Source organism: Nyctibius grandis, chromosome 16 (genome assembly GCF_013368605.1).
Source record: "Nyctibius grandis isolate bNycGra1 chromosome 16, bNycGra1.pri, whole genome shotgun sequence".
Lineage (NCBI taxonomy): Eukaryota > Metazoa > Chordata > Aves > Nyctibiiformes > Nyctibiidae > Nyctibius > Nyctibius grandis.
The window spans coordinates 12,014,484-12,032,387 of NC_090673.1; the positions used below are offsets into that span (position 1 = coordinate 12,014,484).

The 17,904-nt window shown below is 62.8% G+C and overlaps 1 protein-coding gene across 1 annotated transcript; it reads left to right on the forward strand.

Annotated features, from left to right (window-relative positions):
• The first annotated feature begins 301 nt into the window (after positions 1-301).
• LOC137671020 (glutamine-rich protein 2-like) lies at positions 302-9,387 on the forward strand. Its single transcript, XM_068414240.1, has 19 exons — positions 302-409; positions 652-742; positions 894-1,507; positions 1,681-1,767; positions 2,131-2,199; positions 3,043-4,426; positions 4,565-4,701; positions 4,836-4,927; positions 5,065-5,170; positions 5,335-5,547; positions 5,812-5,940; positions 6,163-6,237; positions 6,545-6,709; positions 6,873-6,994; positions 7,529-7,594; positions 7,865-7,966; positions 8,554-8,707; positions 8,876-8,963; positions 9,191-9,387. Exons 1-19 carry the CDS (start codon positions 302-304, stop codon positions 9,385-9,387), a joined length of 3,999 nt encoding a protein of 1,332 aa, XP_068270341.1.
• The last annotated feature ends 8,517 nt before the right edge of the window (positions 9,388-17,904 follow it).

A 17,904-nucleotide genomic window follows, 5' to 3' on the forward strand; every position in this document is an offset into this window, starting at 1 on the left:
TGCCATAGCCCTCCCTGTCCCCAGCTGCACAGGAACTCTTCTCCCTCTCCCCCCATTCCCCCGGCCATATCGCTCTCTGTCCTCCCCTTCCAACATCCCTCCCTCTCTACCAGCTCCTGAGCCATATCCCACCCTCTCCCCAAGCTCCCACAGCCATGGCCTTCCCTCTCCCCCAGTTCCCAGGGCCACATCCCTCCCACTCCCCAGTTGTGCAGCAATGAGCAAAGTGGCAGGGAAGAAACCAGCCGTGGTCCCTCTCAGCATCCCCCATGGGTTTATTTCAGCCAGCTGCAGGTGACGGATGGCCATGATGGGCCCCCGGCAGAGCGGGCAGGTGGCAGTGACGGCGGCACCAGCCCAGCGCGGGATGCAGGCACGGCAGAACGTGTGCCAGCAGGAGCTGATGGCAGTGGGGTGTTGGAGGGGTCCCAAGCAGATGGGGCAGGTGTCCCCTGGCCGGGACCGCCTCGCAGCTCCCAGCGCTGCAGCCTCATGCCCAGATGCCTCCATCACTGCTGGCGGGACCTGGTGTGCTGTCAGCCGCTGGCAGGACTTGGTGGGTGCCGCTGGTGGGACTCTCGGGTTCCGCTGGCGGGATTCGCCGGCTCTTCGGCTGCTGGCTGGTCACAATGTCTGGCATGCCGTTGGCAGGACTCGATGGCTCGGGTGCTGCCCACGGGACTCAACATCTCGGGTGCTGCTGGCAGCGTGCCACGTTGCCACATAGTGCTGCCCACCGCAAGTGAGGTCAGGGGTGACAGTGACTCTGGTGACATCACAGTGCTCTCGGGGCGCACCCGGGGATGCACCCAGGAGCTCCCCCAGCCTCAGTGACAGACGTTGTGGTGCAAAGCCCGTCCGGCAGCGTGCTTCGCACCTCCGCGTGTACCCAGGCAGGGCGGCAGCCATGGAGCCGCTCAGCCTGTCCCAGCTTCTGGACCTGTCCTTCGCGACACCTGACCCTGCAGCCGTAAACTTCACGGTGCTGCGCCGCCTGCTGCAGGCCCTGCTCCGGCAGCTGGGCCTGCTGGACCTGCCTGCCCCAGAGCGGGGGCACGGCCCGAGCCCCCTCCTCGTGGGGGGCCAGCCTGCGGAGGCACAGCCAGGCCTGGAGAGGCGGGGGGACACGGCCCAGGGCACGGGGCAGCAGCCCCGGGAGCCGGGGGAGCAGCTGCCCAGGAAGGAGCCGCTGCTGCAGGGGACCGTGAGCAGCCCCCAGGTCGCCTCCCTGGCCGCCGCCCTGGGGCAGCTGCAGCAGCAGGTGGAGGCAAACGAGAGCGGCATCGCCAAGGTAGAGGCTCTGGCCGGTGCCCTGGGGCAGCTGCAGCAGCGGGTGGAGGCGAACGAGAGCGGCATCGCCAAGGTAGAGGCTCTGGCCGGTGGCCTGGGGCAGTTGCAGCAGCGGGTGGAGGCGAACGAGAGCGGCATCGCCAAGGTAGAGGCTCTGGCCGGTGGCCTGGGGCAGCTGCAGCAGCGGGTGGAGGCGAACGAGAGCGGCATCGCCAAGGTAGAGGCTCTGGCCGGTGCCCCGGTGCTGCCCTGCCAGCTGCCCCCTCCTCCGGGCTCTGTGCCACCGCTGCGCCGGGCCCTGCACTGGCCCTGGCCCTGTGCAGAGCACAGCGGGGGGCCCGGTGCCCAGGGACCCTCCCCTGGGGCTCACCTGCCACCCCTCTCTCCCAGGACCTCCTCGAGGAGATGGGCGGTGTGAGGGCGGCGCAGTCCCGCATGGCTGAGGACATCTGCACCATCCAGGTGGCCCTTGGCTTGGTGAGCTGCCGCCAGTGCCCGCGGGAGGGAGCCGGGTCCCCGTGCCCTCCCTGCCCCTCTCCCTGTCGCCCTGTCCCTGCCCAGTCCCTGCCCAGCGGCCGTCGGTGTCACCCAGTGTGAAGGATGTCCCTGCAGGGGGGGGGGGCTCAGCCAACCCCACCTGGAGCCCCCCACCCAAAAAACAGTCACCCGGGTGCCGGGAAGGAGGGGAGAGCAAGCTCTCCGTGGGCAATCCAGCCACAGCCCCCGGCACAGCCCTGCCCCGCGTCCCTCTCTCTGGTGCCCAAGCCAAGTGGCGGCTGCTCCTTTCCAAGCCCCTTCCAGGGTGTCCTGACTGCCGTCTCCCTCCTCGCCCCACGCCAGGGGACTCTCCAGGACGCTGCCGGCCGACTGCCGGGCCTCCACGACCAGGCGACGCTGGGCAGCGACGCGGTATGGCCGCCAGCACGGCCAGGTCCTGCCCCGGCACAGGAGGCGGCTGCGTCCCCAGCTCCCCCGGGGCTCCCAGCCCTCCTGCCTCAGGGCATGGGCCATGGCTTGGGGTGCTGGGCAGAGATGCTGGGGGGGTCCCGTCCCATCCCCAGGGGCCCCGTCCCTGCTGGCTACACGGCCAGGGCTGACCCCTGGATCCCTTCCTTCCCCAGAAAAGGCTGCAGGAAAGGCTGAGCCTCTCCCCGGCCCCGGAGGAGATGAGCAACCTGGGGTGCGGGGAGGTGTGGGAGGGTTGCTGGGGGCAGCGAAGGAGGAGGAGGAGGAGGAGGAGGCCAGGGTCTGCCGGTGGTGAGTGCTGGGGCACCGACAGCCCACGGCAGCCCCTCTGTGCGGCAAGCGAGCACCCGAAAGCCTTGGGGTGAGCGCGCAGCCCCACGGCCTCGCTCGGCCTGGGGCAGGACCACGGCTCCCTGCCCTCCCGGCCTCTCTGGGGCTGGCGGGTGGGAGCAGGGGACAGCGGAGGGACCTTTGGGGCAAAGCCCGGCATTTTGCACCGCGAGATGGTTCCCAAATGCTGCCTGCGGCTGCTGCTCCCGCAACGCAGGCGCAGCCCGTTGGGCTGGGGAGCGGGTCTGGTGCAGCAGGCCCGGAGCAGCGAGTCCCACTGCTAGAGCAAACACGCGCGGCCGCCTTTGCCTTTGGGCTCTTGTGGGGCGCTTGAGTTTGGCCCCGTGAGCCTGGGCTTTGGGGACCTGGGCTGGGGACACGGCGGGGGGCCTGGGGTCTGTCCTCGCCACTGCACGGCTGCCCATAAACCTGCTCCCCTTTGCCTCCTCTTCCCAGCAGGGCAGTGGGGGCCAGGCTGCCCTCGCCGAGTGCCCCCGGTCGGACGTGGACATCCCGCGTGGGACAAGCTCTGGGCCAGCGCCGATGGGACCAGGGACATGGCCTGCTCCAAGGACTGGCACAGGGTCTCCAGGGACACAGGCTGGCACCCTGGGGGGGCAAGAAGGGACCCCTGAGAAGCGGGCAGGCGCTCCCTCAGATAGGAGGGGGACATCTGATGGCAGCACCACCGCCCCGGGGGTGCAGCCAGGGGCCCCCGTCAGCCAGACCCCTACCCCGGGGGTGCAGCCAGGGGCCCCCGTCAGCCAGACCCCTACCCCAGGGGTTCAGCCAGGGGCCCCTGGCAGCCAGACCCCTAGCCCGGGGGTGCAGCCAGGTGCCCCTGGCAGCCAGACCCCTAGCCCGGTGGTGCAGCCAGGGGCCCCCGGCAGCCAGACCTCTACCCTGCAGGTGCAGCCAGGGGCCCCCGTCAGCCAGACCCCTACCCCGGGGGTGCAGCCAGGGGCCCCCGGCAGCCAGACCCCTACCCTGGGGGTGCAGCCAGGGGCCCCCGTCAGCCAGACCCCTACCCTGGGGGTGCAGCCAGGGGCCCCCGGCAGCCAGACCCCTAGCCCGGGGGTGCAGCCAGGTGCCCCCGGCAGCCAGACCCCTACCCCGGGGGTGCAGCCAGGGGCCCCCGTCAACCAGACCCCTACCCCGGGGGTGCAGCCAGGGGCCCCCGGCAGCCAGACCCCTAGCCCGGGGATGCAGCCAGGTGCCCCCGGCAGCCAGACCCCTAGCCCGGGGATGCAGCCAGGGGCCCCCGGCAGCCAGTCCACTGCCCTGGGGATGCAGCCAGGGTCCCCCATCAGCCAGACAAGAACCCCAGGGATGCAGCCGGGCACTGAGACCACCACTCTGGGTGTGCGGCCGGAGTCCCCCGGCAGCCAGACCACCGCCCCGGGGGTGCAGCCAGGGGCCCCCGGCAGCCAGTCCACTGCCCTGGGGATGCAGCAAGGGTCCCCCATCAGCCAGACAAGAACCCCAGGGATGCAGCCGGGCACTGAGACCACCACTCTGGGTGTGCGGCCGGGGTCCCCTGGCAGCCAGACCACCACCCTGGGGCTGCAGCCAGGGACCCCGAGCACCGAGACCACCGCCCCGGCGATGCAGGCAGTATCTCCAGGGTCCCAAGAAGGAGGAGGAGGATTTCTGCCAAGGACCCCCTCCAGGGGCTCCAGCAGGGCCTCCAGCGACTCCGTGGAGACAGTGGAAGCTCTCCACCAGATTGGGCAGCTCAGCCACCTCTGCGCTACCCTGAAGGAGCAGGTGGCCCAGCTGGAAGCCAAGAAGTCAGACCGTGGTGAACTTGAGCAGCTGCGCCTGCTCTTCCCGGAGGGAGGTGGGAGCTCTGTGGGGGCTGGCAGGGGTTCTTTGGCGTGGGTACACCCTGGGTCAGGGGGCTTGTCATGCTCAGAGCCTGGCCCTGAGGTCGAGACCCCCTCACCAACAGCGTGTCCCCTTGGCCGTGTCCCTCTAGACCAGGAGAGCATCGCCAGCGTCCTGGCCAAGCTGCAGGGCCGGGTGTCCTCCCTGCAGGGCCGGGTGTCCTCCCTGCAGGGCCTGGCCAGCGAGCTGCAGGGCCTGGCCAGCGAGCTGCAGGGAGAGAAGGAGAAGGTGAGCTGGCGGCGGTCCCCGAGGGGGTGCGGGGATGCTGGGGGGGTTTGGGCGGGCCGGGGGCAGCCGAAGGGCCCCAGTGCTGGGACGACACGGGGGCCATGCCCTGACTGTGCCCCTGCTGCTGTTCCCAGACCAGGCAGCTGGAGGACGCCCTCGCAAAGCTGGGGGTGGCTGGAGCCGAGCGGAGAGCGGATGGCAGCGACCAGCTCAGCCTGCGACTGGGGTAAATGGGTGGGAGAGGGTTTCCTACCCTGTGGGGCTGCAAGGGAGCCTGGGGGGGCTGGCAGCATCCCGGTCTAGGGGCAAGAGACACCCCCTGAGAAGAGGCTAATCCTGCCCATGCCCCCTCTTGCTGGCCAGGTCCATGCTGCAGGAGGTGAAGAGGGAGCTGGGACAGCAGCAGGAGGTGGCCAAGGCCACGCTGGAGCAGCTGGTCACCAAGACGGCCAGGCAACTGCAGGAACAGGTGAGGCTGGGGGGGGAGTGCTCCCAGCGCTTGGGCAGGGTGGTCCTGGCTGGGGTCCCAGCTGCGTCCCCTGGCTGGGTGGGGCCGCTGAGCCTCCATGGCACCCGGGCTCGTTGGCCACGTGCATCCCATCTCAGAAGCCATTCCTTCTCCCCTTCCTGCAGCTGGACGAGCTGAGGGCCATGGTGGGGAGCGCGGGGCAGGAGCAGGCAGGGGAGTGGGCAGGGGTGCAGGCAGCGTGCCCCACCTGCAGTGGGGACAGTGGCGCACGTGTGGCGAAGCTCCTCCGGCGCTACGAGGAGCTCCAGGAGCTGGTGGAGTCCGTGTTGCGGCAGGCAATGGGCAAGGCGGCGAGGCAGCTGCCGGGGAGGAGACAGGTAGGGAGATGGCAGTGTGGGGGGCTTGGGAGGGGGCTGCCGGGCCCCCCCCCGCTGGTTGTGCTTGGCTGCAATGAGGGGGAGCCCCTTGCTGTCCCCCAGCTTGGCTTGTACAAGTCAGCAGCGTGGAAGGCAATGAAAGCCTTGATGCATGTGTCCTGCTGGCACTGCTAGCCCATGGCCAGCGGGCAAGTAAGCCGGGGGTGTCTCCGCGGGGCAGCCAGCCCCCCCTTGCACACCACCGCCTTGTCGCCTTCCTCCCAGAAGCAGGATGAGGAGCGGCTGAGGCGCATCCAGGCCAGCATCGTGCAGGTACAAGAGCACTGCGAGCAGCTCAGCTCCATCACGGGGAACCTCCAGGATGATCGCCAGAAGCAGCAGAGAGACATCGAGGTGGGTGGCTGAAAGCCCCGCAGGGTGGCTGAGAGCATCCTGCAGGCAGAGCCCAGGCTGGGGACCACGAGGGATTTGTCCCCCTGTCAACCTGCCCGCAGCCCTGGGGAGGTTCAAAGTCCCTTTCCTGGAGGTTTTTCTTGGGGAGCAGGGGTTGCTCGGCTGGCTGGGAGGCAGCTCCAACCCTGCTCGGAGTCACGGTGATGCTCTCTGTGTTGGCAGGCCCTGTTCCGCTCCCTGGAGAGGCTGCAGGAGGAGAAAGCCGACAAGGAGGAGCTGCTGCTGGGCATTGACGTGGTACGGCCTCGAGGCACCCCGGCACCAGCCAGGGCGTCCTGGGCAGGGTGACAAACGCCCCTTGTCCCTTGGGTGCTGGGTGGCAGAAGCGGCCGGGGGGAGGGAGGGTTTCCAGAGCAGCTGCGGGTCCCTCGTCGCGTCCCTCTGCCTCCCCCCGGGTCCCTTTGGCCGCTGGGACCGACCCCACGGGGGTGATGGGGCAAGTGGGGCCACGCAGCCGCTCCTCCCTCTGCCCCGACCCACGTTGGCCCTGCCCCTCCTGCCTCCACCCTTTCCCCACCGCTCTCCTGCCTTTCCCCGGTGCTAGAAAGCAGACAAAGCCGCCCTGAACGGCAAAGTCAGCCGCAGCCAGTTTGAGGCGAGCATGGAGCGGCTGCAGGAGCTCATCCAGGAGGTGCAGAGCCGGGTGATGGGCCAGGAGCAGGGCTGGCAGCAGGTCCAGCACCAGCTGTGGGAAGAGCTGGGCTCCAAGGTGAGGGCTGGCTCGTCCCCGCCACGCAAAACCAGCACCTGGGGGTCTTGGCAGCCCCGGGCAGCGTCCCTCCGAGGGTCCCCCCTCCCTGCCGGCTGTCCCCCCGGGGCACTGGCACGTCCCATTCCGGGGCAGCCGGCTGAGGCTGTGCGTCCCCCCGCAGCTGGACCGCCTGGAGCTGGGGCCTTTCCGGCAGCAGCTGGATGAGCGCTGGAAGAGCGCCCTGGCACAGCTCAAGGAGAAGTTGCTGCTGACAGAGGTCGATGATGCAGCTGGGATGAAGAAGTGAGTGTGATGGGGACGGCGGTGGCTTCGGGGACAGTGTGCACCCCGTTCCCTCCGGCTGTGCTGGCCGGTGCCCGCCTGGGTGCGACACGCAGCAGTGCAGAGCTGGGTCGTGAGCTGCCCTCCTGGCAAGGCGCAGGGGGAATTAGCGCTTGCCAGCACCCCCCGTTCCCATGGGACTGGGGTGCTGTGGGTGCCCGCGGGAGTAGTTCCCGTGGTGGGGGGGTGTGGGCGCTCCCCTCTGCGTGTTCTCCGGTGCCTCATACGAGGTGGAGCTTCTTCCCCGGTGGGAGCCCACAACCAGCCGCTCCCCCCATCGCACCCCCTTTATTCCATAACTAGCCAGCGGGTTGGGACCTTGCTGGGTGCTGGGGGATTAACCGGACTCCAGACCCCACGGTTCCCCCCGCAAACGTCGTACCTGGCTGCAGCCGAGCGCCCAGCCCCTTGCTGCTGTCTGCGAGCTGCTGCCTGCGTGTGGGCCGGGCTGTGTCCCCCCCAGGAGCTCGCCCAGCCCTTTTCTCCCCGCTCCAGGCAGCTGCTGCCCGATTACCAGTGCCTGTCCTGCGACCGGCCCCTCAGAGTGCAGACGCCTGGCCCGTGAGTAGCCCCCGGCACCGTGGGTGGGACGGGGGGAGGTGGGTGCTGGTGGTGCCCCGCTGTGCCGGGCACGGGGGTCTGTGTGTGTGCCTGGGGGTCCGACCCTGCCGAGCCCCCTGCGCAGCCCTGTGCGTCAGCAGGGCGACGGGGACCCCTCCCCGGGGCAGCGGGGTGCCACGGGGTACAAGCCCGTGGGTTTTGGGGCGCTGCCCCGAGGTGGGGTGGGTAGTTTGTCCCCTGTCACCCAGACGTGGCCCCTGCCCTCCCCAGGCACATCGTGGCCATGCCGGCCCTGCCGCCGCTGACCCCCCACCTCGCCGAGCACCCCTGGCCTGTCGTCGAGCTGGAGCAACCGCAGCAGCCCGGGCACAGGTAGGGGACACGGGGAGCCATCCCCAGCCCTTAGGTGCTGGGTGACCCCCCAGCCCCAGCGAGGGAGAGCTCTTCCCTGTGGCCGGACAGAGGCGTCCAGGGGGTCTGGGCAGGGCAGGGGAGCAGAGATGTGCTGCCGAGGGTCAGCGGTGCTTGCCCCGGGTCTGGGGGGTTTTACAGCCCCCCACGCTGCCCCCTCTGCCCCGGTGTCCGTCTGAAGGGCACTGAAGCGGCATGTGATGAGTTGTGTGTGGTCTCAGCCTGATCTCGGGCTTGGAGGGGTCGGGTGCCTCCTGTGAAAGGAGTCGCTGAGATGAAGCCCCGCGGCGGGGCCAGCCCAGCTCCTGCCTCCTGGTGTCCCTGCCGCGGGGTGCAGGGACCTGCCAGGGCCACAGCCAGCTCAGCGGGACCCTGGGGACACAGACCGTGCACAGGGCTGGGTGGGTGGGGGTCGGTGCAGCAGCCGGGGGGAGCCGGGAGGGATGTACCCCAGCAGGGGGCACCCCCTGGCCCCCTCCCTGGCATAGGGTGCCGCCCGGGGTGCCGCATGGGGTGCCGGGCGCTGACTCCCGTGCCCCATCCCACAGGGAGCAGGCGGCCGAGCGTGTGTACCCCAGGGTGCCGCGGCAGTGCGGGGGCCAGCACACCCTCACCGCCCCGCTGCAGCACGCCCCGCGCCTCCAGCCCCGGCCGCCCGGCACCCCGCGGCTGCTCCAGCCCCTCACCATGCTCCCGAGCAAGGTAGGGATGGGGTGGGGGGACACGGGGGGGAGGAGCGGGGCTGGGAGGGGGATGCTGAGCGTGCGGAGGGTCCGTGCCTCAGTTTCCGCAGGGAGGGCCGGGTGCGGGGGGTTGCTGGGGCCGCGGGATCGGGCCCCGTGTCCCAGCCAACCGCTGTCCCCTCCCCAGCACGACCAGACGCAGCTCCTGGGCCGGGACGGCCACGTCTACCAGGGCCGGCGGGACGAGCAGCTGCCTCCGCCCGCGGGCCAGGACGGTACGGCCGGGGCGGGCTGGCGGGGGGACCCCCGGGGCGCGAAGGGGACGGCGGGGAGCAGAGGGCACCCCGCTGTGTGCCGGGGGTGGGGGGCGAGCGCGGGGCTGTGCCCGCAGGCGGGCAGGGGGGGCTCTGGGGTGCGGGGCGGGACGGGGCGGGACGGGGCGGGGGCGCTGGCGGAGGGCGCGAGCGGTGCCCGCGGTGCTGACCCTGCCCCTCGCCCCCAGGCCCCGCCGCCCCCCCGCAGCACCGGCCGCGCTCCTGCGACGGCCGTCTCCGCCGGGCCCCGAGGCTGCTCCCGCCCCTGCGGCCCCCGCGGGACGGAGCCGGCGCCCCGGCAGCCGGGCGGGGCTGGGAGTCCCCGGCCGAAGACCCCCCGGCCCGGCCGCCGAGCAGGCGAGAGAGCGGCCCCGGACAGCGCTGAAGGGCTCGGCCCGGCCCCGGCGCCCTGCGGGGACATCGCTCCTGCGGGCACGGGGACATCGATTAATAAAAAATCAATAAAAAACCTTCGACCTTTTTTTCTTGGTGGTTCTTTTTGGTTTTTGGTTTTTGTTTGGTTTTGAGCAGACTGATTTGAAATTACCCCCCCCCCCTCCACTTCCTCCCTCTGCGGGAAAGGGCCATGAACGGGGATGGGGGGGGGGCATCACCTTGATAAATCACAGCCCCCAGTTCTCCTTCCCCCAGGCCCTGCAGGGGTGCAGAGGGAGGGAGGACAGGGGGTCCCATGGGCTGTCTGACCCCATTTCCTGGTTTCTCTGGGACTGGGTTTCAGTGTGTAGCCAGCCACGGTGACCAGGGCCCTCAGCAGTTATATCCAGGGCAGCTGCCCCAGGCTGGCCCACGGGTGTGTTCTATAGCCTTGATATGGAGCTCACTATAAAAGCGAGGGCTTGTGGGGAGAGGGGGGGCTGGTTTTGCTCTTCTCTGTTCTGGCCTCCCTCTTTCTCATTCCCAATGACTGGTGTTCCTGGAACAACCTGCTGCAACTCTGTAGCTCAGTATAATTTTGTGTGTTTTGTGTTAGCATTTATATTGGTTTCTCTATTTTATTAAATCTGTTTAATTTTAGCCCATGAGTCTCCCTCTTTTTCCACATTTCCTTCCTTGGTGGGGGAAGGGACATGGAGAGAAAAACTGTTATTGTTTAGCCCCGGGTGCGGGCTAAAGGAAGACAGTTTATTTGGTGCCCAACGTAAATAGCGCACCTGGGAGAACCACAGACTTTTTGCTCTGAGAGTCTCGGAGGGTTGAAGTTTTCACAGATTTGACTGTTTTTGTTCCGAGCATTCATTATGTTGGTGTCAGTAGCAGGGTCACTGGGTGGAATTCTCTGGGGTTGGGTTTTACAGTTGCTTTTGTGGTGGCCAATCAAATGTGTGGCTTTGCTGCTGTTCCTGGTTTTGTGTGGTTCATCACTTCACAGAATCACAGACTCACAGAATGTTAGGGATTGGAAGGGACCGCGAAAGATCATCTAGTCCAATCCCCTTGCCGGAGCAGGATTGCCTAGACCATATCACACAGGAATGCGTCCAGGCGGGTTTTGAATGTCTCCAGAGAAGGAGACTCCACAACCTCTCTGGGCAGCCTGTTCCAGTGTTCGGTCACCCTCACCGTAAAGAAGTTTTTCCTCATATTTATGTGGAACCTCCTGTGTTCCAGCTTGCACCCATTGCCCCTTGTCCTGACAAGGGATGTCACTGAGAAGAGCCTGGCTCCATCCTCCTCATGACACTTGCCCTTTGCATATTTATAAACATTAATGAGGTCACCCCTCAGTCTCCTCTTCTCTAAGCTAAAGAGACCCAGCTCCCTCAGCCTCTCCTCATAAGGGAGATGTTCCACTCCCTTAATCATCTTTGTGGCTCTGCGCTGGACTTTCTCTAGCAGTTCCCTGTCCTTCTTGAACTGAGGGGCCCAGAACTCGACACAGTATTCCAGATGCGGCCTCACCAGGGCAGAGTAGAGGGGGAGGAGAACCTCTCTTGACCTGCTAACCACATCCCTTCTAATATACCCCAGGATGCCATTGGCCTTCTTGGCCACAAGGGCACACTGCTGGCTCATGGTCATCCTGCTGTCCACTAGGACCCCCAGGTCCCTTTCCCCTACGCTGGTCTCCAACAGGTCTGTCCCCAACTTGTACTCATACATGGGGTTCTTCTTGCCCAGGTGCAGGACTCTACACTTGCCCTTGTTATATTTCATTAAGTTTCTCCCCGCCCAACTCTCCAGCCTGTCCAGGTCTCTCTGAATGGCTGCGCAGCCTTCCGGTGCATCAGCCACTCCTCCCAGTTTTGTGTCATCAGCGAACTTGCTGACAGTGCACTCTATTCCCTCATCCAAGTCATTAATGAATATATTGAATAGAACTGGTCCCAGTACTGACCCTTGAGGGACTCCGCTAGACACAGGCCTCCAACTGGACTCTGTCCCATTGACCACCACTCTCTGGCTTCTTTCCTTCAGCCAGTTCAGAATCCCACTTCTGGGCATGGACTTAGAGGTATCGCTCTGCGATGTTGTTCGGCTTTGGTTGATGGTATTATAAATTCTTTTGCAACTGTGTCCATTTCTGATTTCTATGCAATGGGTGACATGTACTTTTTTTTCCCCTCGAGGCTGATCTCAACGGCTTTTGAGAATTTTGAATACCCGGGGGATATTTTGACCACCATGCTCATATTGTCAGGCCTTTTGAATGTCTTTCAGTTTCTGCTCTTGCTTAAACATGGGTATAAGGGTGGATACAGCACAGCTGCTGCAACCACTGTAACAGACACCGCAACAGCCCTGGCCCCTACACCAGGCACCACAGCAGCTCCAGCCCCTATGACAGACACTGCAGCTGCCCCAGCACCCACAACTGGAACTGCAGATACTCAGACCCTGCCAGTCCCTACAGCAGACACCCTGGCTACCCCAGGGGCTACTCAGATGTCTGCACTGGGCACTGCGATCACCCAACTCCAGGAAGCACTTGCGGTGATGACCCAGACTTTGGCAGCAAGGGCTGCAGCTAATCAGCCCCCTGTGATGGGTGATGCGGCTCACCGAGGGACTAACCAGTGCCAGTATCGGTCGCCCCTGTACAGAAGATGAAAACCACAAAAAGGGCAAGACGAGATGGCCAACCAGGGACATCACAAGAGGCCGAGCCAGAGGTAACCACTCGATCCATATCCCCGAGTGAGCTGCCGGACATACGTAGGGGTTACAGCTGCCACGAAGGCGAGCAACTTGTTACTTGGCTGCTCCGCTGCTGGGATAACGGAGCCGATGGTTTTGAGTTAGATGGTGGTGAAGCCAAGCAGCTGGGACCAATGGCTGGAGTAGTGGGTATTGATAGGGGTCTCGCAAATGGTGCAGAGCCCCTCACTCTCTGGCGGCGACTCCTGCGAAGCATAAGGAGCAGGTACCCCTTTAGGGATGGTGTCCTGTACCACCCAGGCAAGTGGACAACCATTGAGAGAGGGGTTAAGAATCTGAGGGAAATCGCTGTGCGGGAGCTGATTTTTGAGGACCTGGATGACCCACAGACACCAGTAGATCCAGATGCACTCAAAGTTACCGGACCCACGTGGCGCAAGTGGGTACTGAGCGCGCCACAGTCGTACGCCAACACATCAGCATTATTTAGCTGGGCAGATGCCGACACACCAACGGTGGGCGATGTGGAGAATCGGATGCGACACTATGCAGACAATCTCTTTTCCTCCCCATGGGCCAGCGTCTCAGCTGTGGAAAAAACGTCTGACAAATCCACAGAACTGCTCGGTGAGGTGTTGGAAAAATTGTCCCAGATGGAGGACAGACCCCGCTCCCCACCGGCACCGAAGAATGTCTCAGCCATCAGGAGACAGTGTTCCCCTGCAAGACGCTACACATCACGAGGCACCCTGTGTTTTTTCCTGCGCGACCATGGAAAGGGCATGAGGAAACGGGATGGAAAACCTACCTTGGCTGTACGGACACGCGTACGTGAGTTGCAAGGTGAACTGATTAGGAATGGGGCTTCTTCCAAGAAATTTGTTGCTCCAGCTTCCAATGGTAAGCTCTTCAGACAGCGTAGATGGGCTCCGGATCCCTATTTACCAGGCGTGAATAATGGGGATTAAATCTACGTGAGCTGCTCAAACCAAGATGTTGATAATGAACACTATGTTCAGGATTAGGGGGGCCCTGCCTCCAGCCGGGGGGAGGATAGGGACAACCGTGTGTTTTGGACTGTGTGGCGTCGATGGCCTGGCACATCAGAGATACAGCAGCACAGGGCTCTAGTGGACACCGGTGCACAATGCACCATGACACCGTCAAACTATAAAGGGACTGAATCGATTTCTATCTCTGGCGTGGCAGGGGGCTCCCAAGAGCTGCACGGGAAGCTGAAGTGAGTCTGACTGGGACTGAGTGGCAGATGCACCCTATTGTGACCGGCCCAGATGCCCCATGCATTCTTGGCATAGATTACCTGAGAAGAGGGTATTTCAAGGACCCAAGGGGGTACTGGTGGGTGTTTGGTGTAGCAGCTGTGGAGACGGAAGAAATTAGACAGCTGTCTACCCTGCCCGGTCTATCAGAGGACCCTTCTATTGTGGAGCTGCTGAGGGTCGAGGAGCAAAAGGTGCCCATTGCTACTAGAACGGTCCACCGACGGCAATATCGGACTAACAGAGACTCACTGATCCCCATCCACGAGCTGATCCGTCAGCTGGAGAGCCAAGGAGCGATCAGCAAAATGCGCTCCCCCTTCAACAGTCCCATATGGCCAGTGCGAAAGTCCAGTGGGGAATGGAGCCTAACTGTGGACTATCGTGGCCTGCACGAAGTCACACCACCGCTGAGTGCTGCCGTGCCGGACGTGTTAGAACTCCATTACGAACTGGAGGCAAAGGCAGCGCAGTGGGATGCCACGATTGACATCGCAAATGCGTTTTTCTCCATTCTGGAGAAAAGCTGGTGTGGGAGAGAAAACTTCACACACACAGGACAAGGTGCTCTGCGAATGAAGCTTTATTTCAGGAGCTCATGCAGAAATACAGCACGCACACAGGGCTCAGTCCCCTTTGCTCCTGTACGGCAGGAGGCCTGCATGTGTTAACAGAGAATTAGCTACGGAAAGGCCGGGTTTGTTCCCAGACATCAAACTTGGAATGCCACAGCCTCTGAATACAGAAAGGCTGCGAAGTGTCACAGCAATAAGAACACTATCACCACATTCCCGTGACAACGGGAGAAACTCTCGTACCTACCGATTGCTCAGCCCTTGGCTTAGCTTAGCCTTTCAAGAACAGAGAAGTTAAACCTGAGTGATACCAATCAACACATTTAGTTCATGCTGATGCTCAGAACTACACTCTCTCCCAGAAAAGGTCACAAGGAGCTTATGTTTTGGAAAGGAAAAGTCAGGACAGCGTTACTGTGAGATGGCAACGCTTTGCAAGGATCGTTTCTGGTTTGTATTGAAGTGCAACCATGAGTCATAACGTGGACAAAATGTCGAGGAGAGGTTTATGTAGCCAAGGACCACTTACTACAACTTGTAACCGAGAAATCAACTGAAATATCTTTATCAGGTACGCATTAACACACGCACAGTAAACACAGTAAGGTGCAAGCTTAGGCTTAAGGGTCGAGTCACTGGAGCCTTCCCCGGAGAGAGGCTCCTTCCTCTAACCAGGTCGTCCCATTTGTCAGCCCACCGTGCCTTCAAGATACAACCAAAGTCTAGTTTTGCCACGACAGCCGCTCCATTTCTAGTCGTAAAAGACCATTAACTCAGCAGCTTTATTCCTGAAACGCATCCATGAGCCCTTGTCGTAATTTCAGAGGGACAAGGCAAAGATTTGCCTCGCAAAACTAGTGACTATAATAGGAGTTTGTCCCATCTCCCAGTTCAATAGATTTGCAGGCTAGAAACTCTTCAAGAGTTTGCGGTGCTTAAGTGCTCTTCAGCTGTCACTTGTTCCCGTGAATCTCAAAACGGGCATACAGGGACGGAAAGACTACGAGAGCATCCACCAAGAAAGGCAGAGTAGCACCTTACCGTGTCTCTCAGCCTCTGGAGTCACACGATTGCCAGCTTTATCCAAACGGTGCTTAAACAGATTGTGCTCCACATCCAGCTGCTGCTCTCCTGCCACGCCCATGGCATCGATGCTCAGATCTGAAACCAGCGAGCAAGGGAAGCGGTCTGTAAACACACATTTGTTGAGGCCTGTGGCAGGCTGGGGAAGCACTCAACCAGTGAAAATACAGAACCTTTCAGCCAGGGGATAAGAACGTGCCAAAGTGGAAGAGCGCGTATGGTTGGGGCCAAGTGACGTCTAGGGAATAAAACGCACGTTGCAGCACCCTAAACGACCCTTCCAAATACGGGGTTTGGTTTGGTGTACTAGAAGGACTGTTTCCAACTGCCACAGAAAGCGTTACCCTGAAAGGTAAGCACACTTAAGGCAAAAAAACCAACACCAAACCCCTCAAAGCCCAGAACCATCTACAGGAGTTAAGCTTCAAACTGGTTGAAAGCTGTCTGCTGCCTCTACCCCCTCACCCTTCAACACCAGCACATTTCCTTGCGACCCCTTTTCACAAAGAAGATGGAGAAAGTCACGGGGCTTGGCCTGGTATCGAAGCACCGTGAGGCACTTGCTGGCTACGTGCTCCCTTCTAAGACCGACAGCTTCTCTGCACAAAACAGCAGAGGCTTCCAGTCCCTCTGGCCTTCCCACGCCCTTTTACACATGAGGAAGGCAAAACCCCCAATATCTTGGGTGGGCAGAAGGAAGTCAGAGTCACTACATTTAGAGCCCAGTGCGTTACCCAAAGGAATCGCTACAACAGAACAGGAGGCAGGGAAGATCAGTGGACAGTTGGATAACGTGCACAGCAGTAATACCCAGCAAGACTTGCAAAACTCAGCGTCACTTCCTCCTGCAACTTTGTTTTGAATTTAGCTAAAAGGCAATCAGATTATCAATGCTCATTCTGATTTTAAACATTTTGGAGAGAGCTTATCACGTGGCATTGGCATTACAGTGAGAATTTAACTGCAAAAATCACGGAAAAGCTGTGCCTCGTCAAATAACTTCCAAAGGAGACTCTAAAGACTTTTAACAACAACACAGTCACATCTTGAGTCCCGCGTGAACTCTTGTGCCAGCTTCTTCAGTATTACTGGGCTCTCTGACAAAGTACAGCGCCATACAGAAACCTAAGTGGGTTGATACCTTTGGTTTAGCTGCCCTTGGTTTGTCAACGTACAATTCCGGAGGAACCCAGGCACAAAGGGCAAAAACAGGGTCCTGTTTCACCTGGCAGCAAGTCAAAAGGCCTCTTTCCCTCCACTGCTCTGGCTCAGGAGCTGATTTTTAAGACGCGGGATCTGTCAGACCCCTGAGCTGCTGCCTCCCACGCCTTCCATTGGAGCTGAGCGCGTGCGTTCGTAATACTTTTAAAAACGAGAATAATCGGGGAATCTCAGCACCTGGGGTGGGGACGGGGGTTGCCACGCTCGCTCTCTTGTCTCTCTGGTGCCTGCTCGGAGACGGCGAGAAGAGACTTTGAGCCGCTGCCCTGCGCCAGCGCCCCAGGAGCCACCAGCCCCCCTCTGCGCCAGCGGCTGTCGCGGAGGGCAGCCCGCTCCCGTCCTCAGGGCGACCGAGCGGGGGAACGAAACCCCCAGCCGGAGCTGCGGCGGGAGAAGCTGCTGCGTGGGCAGCCCGGAGGAGGCGGGGGCGGCTCGGCGGGGGTGCGGGGGCACGGCAGGCCGCCCCGGGCCGCACGGCCGCCTCTCAGCCGGGGCACCGCGGGCAGGAGGCAGCACCGGGCGGCCGGGCCGCCCCCGCCGCCGCTACTCACCTCCTTGGCGAGGTAGTGCTGCAGCTCCGAGAAGAAAAGCAGCACCGTGATGAGCGCGCTGAGCCCGGCACTGCCGGGGACACGAGACCCGCCGTCGGCCCCGCCTCAGCCCGCCCGCCGCCGCCCCGAGCCGCTGCCTCCCCCCGGCCGCCCTCCACCCCGCCCGCTCACCCAGCGCGGCCCCGCACGCCTTGACCCGAAAGTCTTCCAGGGCCTCGGGGAAGGCACCGGCCCGCTTCAGCCACCGGGAACCAAACCCGCCCTGGGGGGCTGCGGGGAACGCACCGCCCCGGCACCGCCCCGCCGGGCAGCGCGGCCCGGAGCCGGCGAGGCGGCGGGCGGGGCGGGGCTGGGGCTCCCGCTCTCCCCCGGGACGGGACGGGACGGGACGATCCTCGCTGCCGCCTCGCCCTCTGCCAACGGCCCCCGCGCCCCTGAAGGACACCGGACAGACGCTGCCCGTGCCGAAGCCGGGGAGCTGCGAAGGGCGAAGCTGCTGCACGGAGCCCCTGGCTCTCGCTTTCACATCCCCCCCAGCCCAGCCGGTGCCTCCGGCTTTGGCCGCTCTGCGGTTTGGGGCTGACGCCCTTTGGAGAACACCCGAGCTGTCCCTCTGTTCTGCCAGCAGACGGGCTCAGCACAAAGCACACAGACACCGGGTTTAAAAGATAAGCTTACTTTTACTTTAGTTTAAAGCAGCAAAAGAGAAAGAAGGGAAGAAGCAATAAAATAATAAGGGAAAATTGTACAGCAAGAACAAAACCCAGCAACGTAACGCACCTAATCATTCCTCCACAGAATTACGCACAGTGAGTAAGAAAGATTCATCACCAATTGCCTTAATGCTTTATCATCACCCAGACCCGCAGTCGCTGGGGAGCCCCGGTTGCAGTGAGGATTTGGAGAGCCTTTCCCGGCAATCGGGAGGTCCTGCGCAGTGCGGCCACGCGTAGGTGAGCTCTCCAAAGTCGCTGTAAGAGGGTCCAGCTTTCATACTATGGAATAAACAAGCTGACAGAACTTCAAATGCGGAAAAGTCTGGTTTCACTCCGTTAGATGCCACCCAAAGCCCTGG

Bases quoted from the DNA above. Each gene is read 5' to 3' on its own strand.
- LOC137671020 (XM_068414240.1), top strand. From the start codon at position 302: ATGGCCATGATGGGCCCCCGGCAGAGCGGGCAGGTGGCAGTGACGGCG. The intron at 1,508-1,680 runs GTAGAGGCTCTG...CCTCTCTCCCAG, and splicing joins ACGAGAGCGGCATCGCCAAG to GACCTCCTCGAGGAGATGGG. The intron at 4,702-4,835 runs GTGAGCTGGCGG...TGCTGTTCCCAG, and splicing joins TGCAGGGAGAGAAGGAGAAG to ACCAGGCAGCTGGAGGACGC.